The following is a 16,378-nucleotide window of genomic DNA, read 5'->3' as shown; positions in this document are numbered from 1 at the left end:
CTCTTATCCTAGAGATGCTTCAAACATAAAATGGTAGCAAATGGCCTCATAGTTTTCAAGAAGTTAAACTGTTCAATTTTTTACAAATGACAAATGAAAACAAAATAATGGAATAGGTCATCTAAGTGACTCAGGTGACCTAAAATTTCTTTTGAAGCTTCCTATTATGTACCTGGCAAATTCAATATTGCCTTATGGATTTTATGTTCATTTTTTTATAATAAAAAAAAAACAAAGAAAATTTAAGTTACATGTTTATTTGTTGAGACAATAACATTAAGCTTCATCGGCAAATGTCAACACTCTCAGGAGAGACAAACCAATATATTTGGCAGTTATGAATGTAAAATTAGATTATTAAATCAGAAAGACACTCAAGAATCAGGATTGTTTGCTGCTCTTATTTACGAAAAAAATTCAATGGGAAAATTCCAAAAATAAAGCAATATATCTTGTGTTGAATACCATACTTGATATTAGAGAATTATGTTCATAAAATGCATGTCACACCAATATTTTCTTTTTCAAAACAGGTACTCGTGTACTTGTCAAAAAACCAAAAAGTATAATGATGTAAAATGTAAATAAATGTATTGACTTCCTTCAAAATTCCATCATTTCATCAAAAGCTTTGTAAGTTATGTTCAAAGCTCCTTTAATGGAACTATAAAATGACTTTATGATTTGGCAGGAACTAAAAAAAAAAAAGAGTTTAATACAGATACATTGAAGCAGGAACGACACTTCATATCAAATCAAGAGTTCATTTTATAAGGGATAGACAAAAATTACATCCACTGAATTTCACCAAGTTAATCTATTAATGTGTACATGTAGCCAACAATGAACTTACATGTACATGTAGCATCTAATATACATGTACATGTTCTTATTTGAATCCCATTTGGTGAGTGTATTTAATGACAAATTCCCCTATTTTATAGCCTTTTGCCTTTCTATCTGTTCAATCTGAGAGTCCCAAAGAAATAAACTGGAATGCCATCAGGATTTCTTTTCCTGTCCACCTTTTTCAGCAATTCCTAACTCTTTACGCAATTCCTTTGAGTCATAAATCCTACAAAAAATTTGAATATTAATAATACCTTAAGTTTCACAATGTTTGACTTGTACTTGCATGATGTTGAAAGACAGACTTGTGGAAGCTTACTTTGACAGCTGTAGACCACCAGTGGTTTTGATGACATTTCTGACTTGCTCGTGACAATGTGCCATGGTGATAAACAAAGACAGAACACATCTGATTACTTCCTCTCCAACATCACGACCTAAATAAAAATTTTTTTTTTGGTATTATTCCTTTAACTACATCAAAGCCAAAGCAAGCTGTAACATGTTCAAACCAACTTTAGTTTGTGCAAGAAAACATCGTCTGAATCACATAAGCCTTCTCAATAATATTTCTTCTCATGCACTAACATGACATAAAATGCCCTTCGTAATTGTTCCATCACATCTAGTGAACATACCCGGCTTGCTTACAAACATTTGCTACTGCTAGCAAGTTTATTACATGTACTTGGTAAATACAAAAATGAGTCCTCCTGAAGCAAAGTTGGTCTATGTATATTAAATTATGTACACTGATTCATTAAACAATAATTTATACCATTTTTAATTTATTTTTTAATGACTAAACATAAGATATTAAAACAAATGAAAATCATAAGAACTCCCACGTGTAACGAATCTCTGACCTTGCACAGCAATGAAGACCTTTGCTAGCTGTGGCATCATTCCTGAGACGAGAGTGGCCTTTACCAGTTGTGGATACATCGATGTGCAGGATGTCATAGCTACATTGATAAAATAAAATATCTTTAATATAAACTTACTTTCCTCTATCTTATATGCATGTTGAAAAAAATTACTTTCAAATATTTATTGATCTTAATAAATAAAATGCATACACCATCATAATTCATCTTACATTTTCATGTACACTATCAAGTACTGAATTGCTTACCATTATATTTTACATATATTTATTGATAACAACAAATTAAATTTGCGGAAGTGGCAGTAAGTAGGTAAGTAAGGAATTATATTTTACACGAGTGCATTCAATACTTGAGACTTTTTTTGGTATACGTTTTCTAAGCTTCTAACCTTGTATAGTAAGGAACCATAGCTGGGAGGCCTCCTCCCAAAAAGGGAGATAATGAGGGGACACAGTCAACACATCCTTCTTCCTGTTCTTGGAGCTGTTGATGAAGGCCCCCTTAACAAAGGTACAGGCGCAGATAAAGAAGTGAACCAAGATGTCATCAGCAGCCACTAAACACAAGAACATGTCTGGTAATTAAAATAAATTCAAACAGTGCCCTATACATGTTAATTTGAAACAACAAAGCCCCAGGATCGTGAGGAAGTCTTATATAAGGTCAAGCTTCAATTAATCATAGAATGGATATTTGTGATAAATATAATAAATAGATATTAATTTTTTTTATTTACCACATTGTATTAATCAATAACTTACCACTCCGTATAGCAGAGCTTTGATGTCGTAAATAAAACATTCCCAAGGTAACCATCTTGAGCCATAGAGGAGTAAACTCTGTTTTGCGACCTTTAAACAAATGATAAACAAATCAGTTAAACATTAAACTATTCCTTTTACATATACATCCAAATTTCTTCCAACAAACAATTTTATTCTTTTTTTAAATATGAAAAGGATAAATGGTGAACACATTTAAAGAGTGTAAAGAGTTGGTACCATATAAATTCAAAGTAAATGTATACTAGCCTACTATAGGTACAGCTTCCATGACAACTATTGTTACATTGATTAGATGGTCACTTTTCCTCACCAACCCTGGCTCAATCACAGCAAAGTTCAGGAAAATGTTACACAGAAGTTCCAGTGCTTTCTGAAAAAGACAAATTGAATATGTACACGTATAAAGCACAATTTGTATTTGTAAACAATTATCAAAGCTATAAAACATTGCCTCTTTTTTAAAGACTTTAATCATTTACATCATTTTAGGTTAAAAAACAACAGAATGACTGTCACAACAACTTTCATATTTCATATACCCATAATGCAAAACTTACATTTAATATTTGAAGACATTGAATTATGGATTGCAAAAATTACTTACTACAACATTATCATTGGAATCATTTCTGAAATATCTCTTCAACAAACGTTTCAAATAAAAGTTCAGCATGGGTAACAACTCATTGTCCACTAGGATTTTCCTTGGATCGTCCTCAGATGTCAGGTGACACAAGCCCGGCAACAGAAATCGTAGCAGGTCCACACTCGTGGTGCTCTGATCCATTAAGTACACAGACTCCTCCTCAGCCTCTTCCTCCTCAGTCTCATTTTTAGAGGTTCCATTGACCATCTGCTCTGTCTCTTTCCCCACATGCACACCCTCAGAATTTGCATTGTCAACACAATTTGGTTCTGAATTTTCACCATCAAGATCAGTTTTGAAAGTGACACTTTTCCCTTTTGTTTCCTTTTCATCCGCTTCTTTTCCATTTTCTTTAGTTTTGGATTCACTCTCACAGTTTCCTTTCTTTACACTTTTGTTTTCCTCCCCACTCTTGACTTTCTCATCATTATCTTGCTCTACTTCTAATATTTTTGCATTCTGTTCTTCCAGACTTAGACCTTCTGATAAAGCATCTGACATAGCCTGTGTGTCATCATCTATCTCTCTTTTGATATTTTTTAACCTATCGGCATTAATGTTTTCTTCCTTACTGCTTAACTCATTGGAAAATTCTAATTGTAGTTTGCTAAAATGAGATTCAATATGAATACATCAGGACATTGATACTGGTAAAAGTACCTCAATATTGACTTGTAAATACATGTACTCTAATAATGATTAGTATTGACATTAAAAAACAGAACTTAATAGGAGGGAAAGGGGACTAAACAAAATATTCAATAAATAAAACATAGATGCACACTGCTTATAAGCTGATTTCTTACCATATCTGTAAAAGAAAAGGCAAGATTTCATAAGTCTTGGTACGGAGAGCAGAAGTCTCCTCAGCAAGCCACGCCCCTAATACTCGGACTGTAGCAATCACAACAGGATTCTGATACTGCAACCAAACATTCAAATTACCACAAATAAATCTTATGACATATAAATTTGCTAAGAATGAAATGATGCAAAATTTATATCAAAATATAAAATTATGATTTTTTTCCCGTGAAGTCTAAAGAGGTATAGCGGTAAAAATATTAAAATAAATCCAAAATTCTTTCAACTTTATGCCAGAATACCATGGAATTTTGACCCCCAAAAAAGAACAGATAAAGACTTTGACATACCTGTCCCTGTGGATTGTTTTCATCTGACAGTTCCTTCAGGAAAAAGATGATGGAATGGAACGCACCCAACATGGCAGAGTGAAGCTGTAGAATCTGTTTTTCATCCAGGAGAAGACTAGGAGATGTGGTCAGGTAGATTATGATGTTTTCCAACAAGTGATAGCAAGCACATAGCAAGTCTGCCTTCTCACAAACCTAAAAATTTGTAGTCTTTTCACATGGAATTTCAAAATGCATTGACCAAAATATGTTATTCGTAAATTAATAAAAATGACAAAAAGTCTATACATTGAAAAAGAACTTTTCTGATGTATTTTTAATTGAACATTCACAGATAAGACATCACAGATAAAACATACGAGTAAACTTTGGATACTGTACAAGGTAATAAGAATTGACAAACTTATTGTAACAATTAATTTCACACTAACCTTTTGTATGGGTAGGTTTTCTAAGGTTATCCTGACTTCAATACAACTCAGGTGAATTATCATAAGAAGGACTTTGTTATCCTTAGTGTTAGGTGGCAGAATAAACTCCATTCCTACTTGGCCTATTAACGAGGCGACCAGTTTCAAGGCTGGTTCTCTTTGAGCCTCTCCTTCAAAATTAAAGACAGAGCTATAGGTACATGTAAATGATAGAATAACAAGATGTCTGTGATCCAATGCTCACTAGTAATACTCCTGCTCTGATGAGAATATACATGTACATAATAAGCAAAGTTGTCATTTAGCAGGAAGTTGATGTCTGATTGATACAAAAATTACCATATGGCATGCTTACACAAAGAGTGTGTTAAAATTTGAAGCAGCTGCGATCAAAAGTTACTGAGAGATCTATGACAAAAACTTGGGCTAAAAAAAAGAAGTCGTAATTTAACAGGAAGTTGACGTCTGATTAGTACAAAAATGGCATCTCTAAACAAAGAGTATGTTAAAATTTCAAGTAACTTCAATTCATACCGTAGTTGCTGAGATTTCTGGGACGAAACTGTTATGGATAGACAGACAGAAACACAAGGGTAAAACAGCATACGCCCCCTCTCCTTTGGAGTGGGGACATAAATAAAACACAATTCATCATCTAAAGACAGTGTTATTTTGTCATGATATTATTATTTATTACATATTGTAAACTGTATTGTACTTATGAATGTTCATACCCAACCGACTACTGAATATATCTTGAATTCCTTTCAAAAGTGAAGTCTTCCATGGTTGTTTTTCTGTCATATCAATCTAAAATTAGCATATGTACATGTACAGTATACTATTAGTTTATGACAGGAGAGTATTGAACCATGTTTTTGAAATCCAATAATCTAAATAAATTCACAAAGCTTTATACAGCTGAAACTTTTAAAGGTTTACCTCATCCATGGGCATCACCCTCAAAATCAAGGCTATGAAATTGCACAATTCAAATTTTTCTTGGTTCTGAAAAGAAAGTGATTTCATTTTCAATGAAAAATAAATGTAATTATGAAAAGATTGCACTTTGCATATGATTGTGCACAGTGTATACGTTACATGTAATAAAATACATGTGAAGATCTTTACAGAACACTATGAAAAAGAAAGCATTTTCTGCCAATATCTGCTTATATTAAGGAGTTATTTAAAAATATTATTAAATCTGAATAATGTACCTGATTTTCTTCCATATTCTGAGCATAGAAATTGAGCATCTTTTCCAGGGCTTTTCCTTGACCAGTCCAAATACAGGGCCTCATGGCATGGAGTATGTAGGTCATCAAATCTGAGGCTTTACTGGAACCTGTTCATCAATTAATTACATATACATTGATTTAGACTGACAAAAACTACATATATATGTACATTAAACATATTGTTGCATTAAGTGCGTTATACTGATAACTTCATGTAAATGTAGAATCATGCACAGTAATCTAATAAAGGACTATGTGCGGTATTATGCATTTTTCACACCCAAAATTTAAGTTTTTCAAAGAGCTTTGAAAATAAGGTGGCAGATAGTTGAAATCATATTGAAAATAAGTGTGTAAAATGTTATCACCACAGTGACGTCATAAGGTAGAAATGACGTCATGAAAATTGTATTATTTTGATAAATTCATCTTTTGTAGCAAAATAAGGGTGTTTTTTGATAGTTTTTCGACTGGGAAACATCGAGCACAGGCTTGCTCAAGTACCATTTTGGAGTATGATGTGTATAATCATTGGAAGACAAACATATGTTAAAATCGTACTTGAGCAGACCTGTGTTCAATACTTCCACATGCAAAATATAAAGAAAAAATGACAATATTTTGATTTTTTTTGCAAAATTGCAGGAATTGGGTCATATAGATGACGTCATATATAGTGAATGAGTAATCAGTACAATGATTAGTGGAGATTGGTATTTATACGACACTATTTCAAAAATGGTTAAAATTGGGGGCAGAAATGTAACCATACCAAATATAGTCCTTTACATGTACCTTGGTACATGTACTTGCACCAAAAGTTTTGTAATGAGATAAATAACATCAAGTATTAGCACAAATTATTTAAAGATTAAAAGAAAAGGTAGCTTTATACCATACAAATCTTTGGAAATGACTTTAGCCAGGGAAGCAATGGTCCCACTGTCCATTAATTGCTTGATTCCCTGCTGGGATCCAGCAAACATCTTCAGGACCTCAAACGCATCGTTGACCATGTTTTCCAATTCTTCACTGTTACTATCAATGATAGGTAAAAACCCAATTTATTGCAACCTAAATCTTTTACATATGTATTACATTTTAATTAAAATACAGTGCATTAATCTAAGAAGTACTGCCTACCTTTGTTTTGTTACAATTATCTCATTCAGGGGCTTCAGAATACGATATAGAGAGGTACTTTCAACCTGTGAATATCAGAAAAATTATTTCAAAAAAGACTTAACACAATACACATAACTATTATAGCACGTGTTAATGATAACAAATAAAACAAATGCCTAGTGTTTCCTTGTTCCTATTGATCTTACAATGTACCCACTGTATTTAATTTTACTTCCTTTTTCAAGTACAAAGAACTTGGATCTTTTGTGACTGCATGATAAACTGGGTCACAATAATTGTGCAGCACATGATAATATTTTTGATACTAATATGCAAGCCAAGATTACAAAAAATCAGGCAGATATGTAAATAATCAAAGACATATTACACAGAGTAAATATGTAGAGTAAATGATCTATTATGAAAAATTTATGTAAATCATGCTAAAATTGTCTGAGATTATTACATATACATGTACCGTATATAAAAGCAGACAAGCCTTTGAAAATAAACCATTGGAGTATTATTTCTCTAAAATAAATACATATTAATTTACCAATTTGGAATCTGCACATAGCCCAGATAAGACTGACAATGCCATGGATTTGTAGATATTGGCTGAACAATCTTCTGGATGTGAATCTGAGGAAACAAATAGATATATGTACATGTACATCATATAAACAAATGAATTAGCATTCATTATCAAAGATCAAAATTTTTTGTGTGAGATGTTCTGGTATAAGCTGTGTAATGTATGAAAGAATATCTCTTTGTCCAACTTGTAAACACCACTATTTTATTTTATTATTATTTAAACTTAAAATTGATGGGTTAATGACTTTCTAATATATGAAGGTTCATCAAATCATTAAAAGATGAATGGGCCAGTATTGAAAGGGTTAACATTTCCATAAAGTACTAAGCAGATGAGCTAAAGATTTTCAATGTTTTCAGCAGACAAGATCTGTTTTTGTCTAGAATACTTTAATTTTTGACCTTTGACCATGTGATCTAGAAATCAACAAGGGTCCTATGCTTCTCACAGTTTGTTGATTTCTCAAGGTTGATGGGTCCTCAAGATATTGGGCGGATAGCACTTAATTCTACATGCCAATGACCAGAGTACTTTAATCTGTGATGTTTGACCTTGTGACCTTAACATTGATGAGGGCCATCTACTTCATAGGGGATACCTACCATATGTACCCTGTACCATGTTTGTTGCCTGTTTAACAAAGGGTTCTTAAGAATGTCAGATTCAACAACACTTAGTCTATATGTCAGAGTCCCAAGTGGTTTACCGACTGACATTAACCTTTTGACTTCCATTTCAATTAAGACTTCTTCATTTTAAAGGCACCAGTGTACCAAGTTTGATGTTTGTCAAGCAGTAGTAATTGGTTTCTCAAGATATTGATTGGACAACCCTCAATCTACCAGTAAATGTCTAGAGCAGTTTGACTTTTGACCTGTAACCTTTAACCTCATATATTTAAAATCAATAAAGTTCATCTACACCTTAAAAGGTACCTGTGTACCAAATTATGGTCTGCCCAGCAAAGGGTTCTTTATAAGTTAAATGGACAACACTTGATCTGATCTACAAGCATAGTACGTATTATACACGATACTTTATGGTACTTTGAAACATTTTTCACATTTTTTTTCAAATTTCAATTATTTTTTTTTTTTTGGGGGGGGGGGGGGGGGGGGGGGAGACAGACTGAACAAGTTCATGTTTTCAAAAAACAAAAAAGCTTTTAAAATATACTTTAAAACATATGTAAATGAATATAATAAATGGTTTCACAAAATTGTGTAAAATTACAAAAATATAAAGACATTTCATTATTATTTTGACTAGTTTTCCAAACCTGAAAGTCATTTGAAATCAGACATGTAAATTTGGCAATAAAATGAATGCATGTGTGGACATAATTAAAAACTTATGACTTCCCGAGTGTGTACCTGATTTTAAGAGTCTGATGAGAAAAGTCAGTCCAATGGCATCTAAAATTCTCTTCTTTTCCTCTGTAGTCATTTCTGAACTTTTTGTTGTTTTAGCTACCTGTTGAAGAGATATGATACAACTGTATGATATTATTCAAATTACTGAAAGTCTATTAAATTCTCAATATGCTTAACCATTTCTTTCTAACAGTTTAAAAATTACATGTACATATAGGTATGTAACTGTCTTCAGTGTAAGAATTACATATACCAAATATGAACATGTATTCATTTTAGTATGGAATTCAACAATAACATTGAGGGTTTCTTCCCAATGGAGAGATGTGCACAGTAAACAGTGTAATTTTCACTCAATTCAATCAACTTTTTTATTGGTCCTTTATCCTTTGAATTTTGACATACAATAATTCAAATGATAAATTCTATAGATTCTGAAGGTTATTAACAAACCACAGTTGAATTTCATACAAAGCCTTTCTAAGATTTCCAGGGCATTTTTAGTTCTATCAAATCTAAATCATGTAACCTAAATAAATATTTAGCAATGTTTTGCTGTCATTTTATCAACATAAAATCAACAAAACAGTGCCAATAATTCATTGGTATTCATCCTGATTATGCATTGATTAAAGTTACTACTGATCAATAAGGGACATTACCATCAACATAGCAGCAAATTTTTCATTGTCAGACTCAGCCTCCTGAAGCTTGACTATACATGTCTCCAAGTTTCTTTTTTCCATGGTGTTATTTGGGATGTCTCACCTCACAGTCTAAAAATCAGTTTGCCAAACAAAATATTATGTACACATAAATTTGTAGACTTGAACTGACAGGAAGCAATCAGGGAAGAACAAAATACAATAAAATTGATCAGTGAAATAACATTTAAAATATTGCTGTTCTACATATAATATGGTCTTCGTTCATTCTGCATAATGGTTTTCAGATGTATTTTTAAAAAAAATTTAGATAAGAGATATATTGTGGTTTTGCTTCATTGTACGATAAAACATACTTGTATTACAATTCTTAACCATTGTATTAGTTCTAAAAGACCATGGTACTGATTATCATTAAACTATGATTAACATGATTAAAGTCTGTCACAAGAAACCGTTTCAGCAATATTTAACGAAATTACAAACACATGTTAAAGAAGTACCATAATTACAATTGAAATTGATTAAAAGGGAAAAATCCGCAATTTCTGTACACTCATGAGGCTCTGACACTGGTAGGATTTCGCCTGTTTCTCATTGCAACAACAACAATTTACAACAAATTGGTAAAATTGCCGACTCCTGTGGTTAATCTATTCTCATTGCTCGGCAATGTTTGATGGAACATAAAAGTGATTTTTTCCCATTAACTATTCAACCAGAATATCCGGTAACTAGAATGCACAATTCCTGCACAACAGGAAACATATAATAATATAGCGCACGTGCAATTTTTATTGACAACTGAGAAAATTCGAACAAATGATCTCGTAAAATTTGCGCTAAGTGATATCAAACCGAACAAACAGAAGGATGGTGGAACTCAGGAGTTAGGTGTACCTTATTCCCGACTGTCAAAAATGTGGACTGGTAAACAAATTTCCCTCGGTGCTCCCTTCGTCGTTGTGAATCGTTTATCGAAGACCTTTCTATCCTCCACCAATCGGAGTTTACAAAGGAAGATAATCACGACAAATTTTAGTTACGACAACCAACGGTTTTATACCACAGGCACCTGACGATATGTATTTTTCTCATAATAAAAATATATATGTATATATACCCTGCCTTAAAATACATTAGGTGGAGGGTGTATATTTATATTTTTTATTTTGAGAAAAATATACATAATTTAACATTTTTTGTAATGTAGGACCAGAGACATATGTATGACTGCTACTCGGAACAAATCAGCTTCTTGTAACTTGCTACTAGCCTAGGTACTGGCTACAAAAAGTAAGAAAAGTTAGTTTGTAGTAAGGTGCTAGGATATTTTTTAAAAGTTAGCTACTAGTAAGTGGCTACGAGATGAAATAAAAGCTTGCTACTAGAAAATAGTTACTATAGTAACTGGCAAACCTGTTTTTTCTCTCTTATTCAATGGTCAATTCATTCAATTGCTTCTCTGGCAATTTATATTTAATTCAATATACAAAGTCTTTATGATATGTAAAAAAATGTAAGAAATATTTCAATATTAAAAGAATGAGCAAATCAATCAAAATCATATATCTTGACAATTAAACAATTATCCCTTTTAGTGTAAATATTTACATGTAGAACAATTTTAACAAGATCTTGGACTTTCGGTAGGATGTAACATCTTTTCATTGCGTCGAAAAAATTAAATATGACGCTGGTTTCAAGTGAAATATGCACCGATTTCGTACTCAAAAGCCAGACAAATCTTGTTTATTTCAAAGAGCCATATGGCTGAATGCCCAGCAATGAAATAGACAGGCCTACGTTACAATGCTGTTTAACACAACTACCCAAGTCCAAGCTCCTGTTAGAATGGTTCTAACTATGTATTTATAAAAAGGGAGAATGGAAAAATTAGGCCGAGTGATGTTCAGGTTGCCTAAGTTTAGTTTCAGTAGGATCCAAAAAAAGATGACAGACTTGACCTGACTTTGCTGAGAAAATAAGTAAGTCAGCATTGATTAAACTGATACCATTACTTGACATAACATTGTCTGTTTGACTGTGTGAAAATTTCGCGGACATCATGTATATGCAAGAGAAAACTCCTTCCTTATCAATATCGACTATAGTCAATTATAGCAAATCTCACTGGTTGTCTGCGTTGGGTACAACATGACGTAACAATATGACTACGTCTGCGTTGGGTATATCATGACGTAACAATATGACTACGTCTAACGTTTATGACATCACAATGCTTGTTCAGTAATACTGAGCTCGGGTTCTCATCGACAACACTATGGGCTTGTTTCAGAGCTGTTTAGCTAAAAACAACGAACCGAGAATGGTACCGGTTGTGAAAGAGGAGATGGAGACGTATGAAAAGGTGATCCGTGCATTGGTAACTGAGGACATGACGGAAAAGAGGGGTGGGGTGGCATTTGACCTTACCTTTATCTCAGAAAAGCCCCCAACGATGCCATCACCAAAAGTGTTAAAGAACAAGAAAGAGGATTTTAAAAAGTGAAAGGGTAGGTACAAAAATTTATTCCATAATCATACGTAAGTTGAAAAAAAATCTTTATGATAACAATGAGAGATTTATTTTTACCCAAATTTGTTTAATTAGAATCGTAAAAGTCAAGAAAACACCCTGGCTGAGAAACAGAAAATGGCATAGCAGATAAGAGATGAGCCTCGCGTCCAGATCAAGAGAGAGAGAGAGAGAGACTGAAATAAGTTGCGCACAAAGGAGTAAAGAAATTGTAAAAACATGCAAACAATGGCGCTGAATAATTCAATGAATGCGATGGATATTTATTTATTCTTTTCCATGCGCATTTATAAATTAAAAAAAAAAACACCATTTCCTCGACCACGATAGAAGTTGCAAAAACTGAACGAAATTTAGTTATCACGTGCACACTTCAGTTTGAATAATTGAAACAAGGAAACTAGAGTTCATTTCCTTAATGAAATCTGTTTTGCAGATTTAATTGAGTGTTATCCAATTTAGAGCATTAATTGTTTACTCTGAAAAATGTTGGTACTCTTGGATGTATTATGGTATTTTCACGCTTCCTTGTGAACAACTAGATCGCAAAAAAAAAGCCCGATCGCTTAGCCCCCATTTTACCACAACGAAAAATCGTTTACATGTATCGGAATTTTGATTCCCAGAAGGTAGTCTTATTCATTATTTATATAAATATTCAATAAATATATTAATATGTTGTTTTGCGTTTGCTTTTTTGTCCAATATGTACATGTAGTTTTCTAAAGTTTATCTACCATATATTCCCGTCTTTTTTTCTCCATTTTTTGGGGGCCGATTCGATGATGTATACTAACGGAAAAAGAAAATGTGCATTATCTAATACTGTGGTTTCATTAATGTTCAAGGGTATCAATTTTCGTGGATTAAGTGAAAATCACAATTTCAAGGATACATAAATTCGTGGCGAATGCCCTATCAATATAAAATGTTGATAAAAATTGCACTTCAATGAACATTTAATTTCATGGATCAACTTAACAACGAAATCCACGAAAATTGGTATTCAACGGATATTGATGAAACCACAGTATATGAAAAAACATTTAAAAATTACAATGAACAAATTTTATTTTTTGTAATACTGTTAACACATGTATTCGTAACAACATCTCATAACACATTAATGTCAACGTCGAATAACGTCAATTTCAGCACACTCGAAAGTCACTGTTATATGAAATTGAATTAACAAAATTAATCATGAGTGTGACCACCATTTGTGTTCACGCATGCTTGACAGCGACGCCTCATTGATGCCACTAAAGTGTTCATAAATGCTTGAGGGATGTTGTTCCAGATGTTGGTTAAAGCCTGGCCTAAATCAGCCAATATCACTGGCTGATTTGGTAAACGGCGTAAACGTCTTTCCATTTCATCCCAGACGTGCTCGATCGGCGACAAATCGGAGGAAACAGCTGGCCAAGGCAAGACATCGACATTCTGTTGAACAAAAAAGTCCCTGACTACACGTACAACGTGTGGCCTTGCGTTGTCTTGCTGCAGAGTGATGTGATTTTGATGTCTCTGTAGGAAGGTATCACATGACGCTGAATAATTTCATCTCGATAGCGTACGCCGGTGAGATTTCCATTGACAATTTGTAGAGGGGTCCTTCCACGTGCTGATATTCCATCCCACACCATAACGCCACTTCCACCAAATTGTCGACGTTGCACAACACAAGCGTCCTGGTAACGCTCCCCTACGCGACGATATACCCTACAACGACCGTCACTGCTATCCAAATGAAATCTGGATTCATCAGTGAACAGAATATTGGCCCAGCCCTGTATTCTGAATCGCAGATGTCATGTGCACCACGCTAGTCTGGAGATACGATGACGTTGAAGCAGTACTGGGCGCACCGCTGGACGTCTTGGTCTGATGTTTTGCTCGCGCAGACGATTACGCACAGTTCTTGGACTAATTGGTCGAAGCCCTGGAATGCTACGGACAGTCAAACTTCTTTTGTGAACGAAATCACTTTAGTTTCAACAAAATTTACCCCTATGTCATGCCACGACTCAACGAAAACCAGCGCATAACCGTGCTGTTGGGATGCTGCAAGCTGGAATGGCACAAAATACTGTAGCAAGACACTTTGGAGTTCATCGGAACACCATCCAGTCATTATGGAGACGTTTTCAACAATCTGCAGGCAACAGTCGGGATATATGGGTCGCCGTTTTAATATTTTTGAGGTATTTTCTGATATCAGAAAATGATTTTTGATATCAAGAATTCGAATTTCTGATATCAGGAAATGATTTTTTGATATCAGAAATTCGAATTCTTGATATCAGAAAATACGATCCATTTTTTGATATCAAAAAATCGATTTTCTGATATCAAAAAATCATTTTCTGATATCAGAAATTCGATTTTTTATATCAAAAAATGATTTTTTGATATCAGAAATTGAAAATGATTTTTTGATATCAAGAATTATATTTTCTGATATCAGAAATTCAAAGAATATGGCGAATAAATTTCCTGTAAAGGATTCGTTTAAACTTTTTTTGTGAACGAATCCTTTACAGCAGTATTGGCCTGTAAAACTCGCGCGTACAAATTCTTCAATAAACAACCAATCTGATTAAAATAAGATCTTTGATCCGCTCTGACAAATTCGATGTCGCTACAGATGCTCACTAACCACGAAAAAGTCCGTGCACCCAACGGTTACCATCCGATACTGTCAAAAACATTACCACTATCGATTGTTTAAATTTTATAAATACAAACAATAGATATAGAAAAATTATGCTAAATTTTAAAAACAATGCAGTTTCTTTTTTCCGCTAGTATATATTGTTAAATATAATAATTATACATGGTTATCATTTTTCTACGAACTAAAGATATCTCTTTCAATAACAATTATGAAAGCCTGTGCGAATCTAGAAATGTTTCATGGGGTCCGACGGATAATTTGATATCCCCCGAGGGGGGGGGGGGGGTCCCAAGGCCAAACATTTCCACTATTTTAAATACAGGCGGTCTGCTTTCGTTCCCACTCCTGCAGAAACCCCGTAGTGTAATGTCATATCAAATTCCCAACAAGAAACGCTAACAAAAACCCCCATATAAACATTAATGATCAAACGAACAATTAATGTATATATATTTACACATTTTTCTCGAGCTCTACCAGGAGCTTCGAATCAAATTATCACACATGCACTCGCGTGAAAAAGAAAACTGTACAATCTCCAACTCCAGAATAGATACCCGTATATACAAAAAGATATTGTTCCAATTACGATATTTTAAACTTAATCATAAAAATAATCCCTTGTTCACAACTTTAAAAAGCAGTATTAGATTAAGCCAAACAAACCCACCATCGTATTTCTTTTAGCAAATGTGCAAGGAATGACTAAATATTATCTCGCAGGCACTCGAGGCATGGACGGCCCCCCTTAATTTCACGTTTTTAATATTTTAATGCTTTAATAAAAAAAAAAAACTGAGGCCGATACTCACTTTCTTCCTATAAATATACATTGTGGTTCGCATATTATTTTATAGAAAATGAAACCAGTTTGACTCTGAGCTTCTTTTTTTGAAGTGTCAATCGAAGAACGCTTTTTTTAAAACAAGCTTAAAACGATGAATAAGTTACATTATGGATATTAAAAGTATCATGCATATAAAAATATATACAAGATGGTTGGGGTCCATACCCCAAGTGCCTGTGAAATATCAGACATACATAATTATGTAAATGTGTTTTAAACTACTGATGGTACAGAATCGCCGAATGAAATCTTGAATCTCTGGACATTTCTGATATACTTAGTTTCGTTTAGATTGGCAGGTATTTAGCAATTCCTAGTACTTACTTCAATTTATATCTCTTCAGAAGAAATATTATTGAAAGCCCTAATTAATTGAAACATTAATGATCGTCTTCTACTTTTATGGGAAGACGAATCATTGGATGATTCACTCAACCCCATGTACCTTTTCAACAATTTTATAGAACAAGGGAGCTTAGGATCAAATTTGAATATAACTGTCAAATGTATATTCATGAACTTTTATACAATAATGTGTATTTTAATATCTACTTGCTT

At 33.3% G+C, this 16,378-nt stretch overlaps 1 protein-coding gene across 2 annotated transcripts; it reads right to left on the bottom strand.

Annotated features, from left to right (window-relative positions):
* Positions 1-241: 241 nt before the first annotated feature.
* Positions 242-10,797, bottom strand: LOC128189860 (neurochondrin-like). Of its 2 annotated transcripts, none has more exons than XM_052861636.1 (19): positions 10,658-10,797; positions 9,755-9,868; positions 9,093-9,192; positions 7,678-7,763; positions 7,140-7,204; positions 6,892-7,034; positions 5,976-6,103; positions 5,698-5,763; positions 5,490-5,565; positions 4,756-4,925; positions 4,325-4,519; positions 3,977-4,092; positions 3,129-3,777; positions 2,771-2,894; positions 2,501-2,590; positions 2,128-2,295; positions 1,716-1,814; positions 1,169-1,286; positions 242-1,075 (listed from the first exon to the last, which is right to left on the bottom strand). In XM_052861636.1, the coding sequence occupies exons 2-19, from the start codon at positions 9,836-9,838 to the stop codon at positions 1,003-1,005; spliced, it is 2,550 nt and encodes an 849-aa protein (XP_052717596.1). In that variant the 5' UTR covers positions 9,839-9,868; positions 10,658-10,797; the 3' UTR covers positions 242-1,002. The 2 variants fall into 2 exon arrangements, with proteins under 2 accessions (XP_052717596.1, XP_052717597.1); XM_052861637.1 differs by having other exon boundaries at positions 6,892-7,028.
* Positions 10,798-16,378: the final 5,581 nt, after the last annotated feature.

This window comes from Crassostrea angulata, chromosome 6 (assembly GCF_025612915.1).
Source record: "Crassostrea angulata isolate pt1a10 chromosome 6, ASM2561291v2, whole genome shotgun sequence".
Classification (NCBI taxonomy): Eukaryota; Metazoa; Mollusca; class Bivalvia; order Ostreida; family Ostreidae; genus Magallana; species Magallana angulata.
The sequence above is the reverse complement of the archived record's forward strand: the minus strand, read 5'-3'. Positions and strand labels throughout refer to the sequence as shown.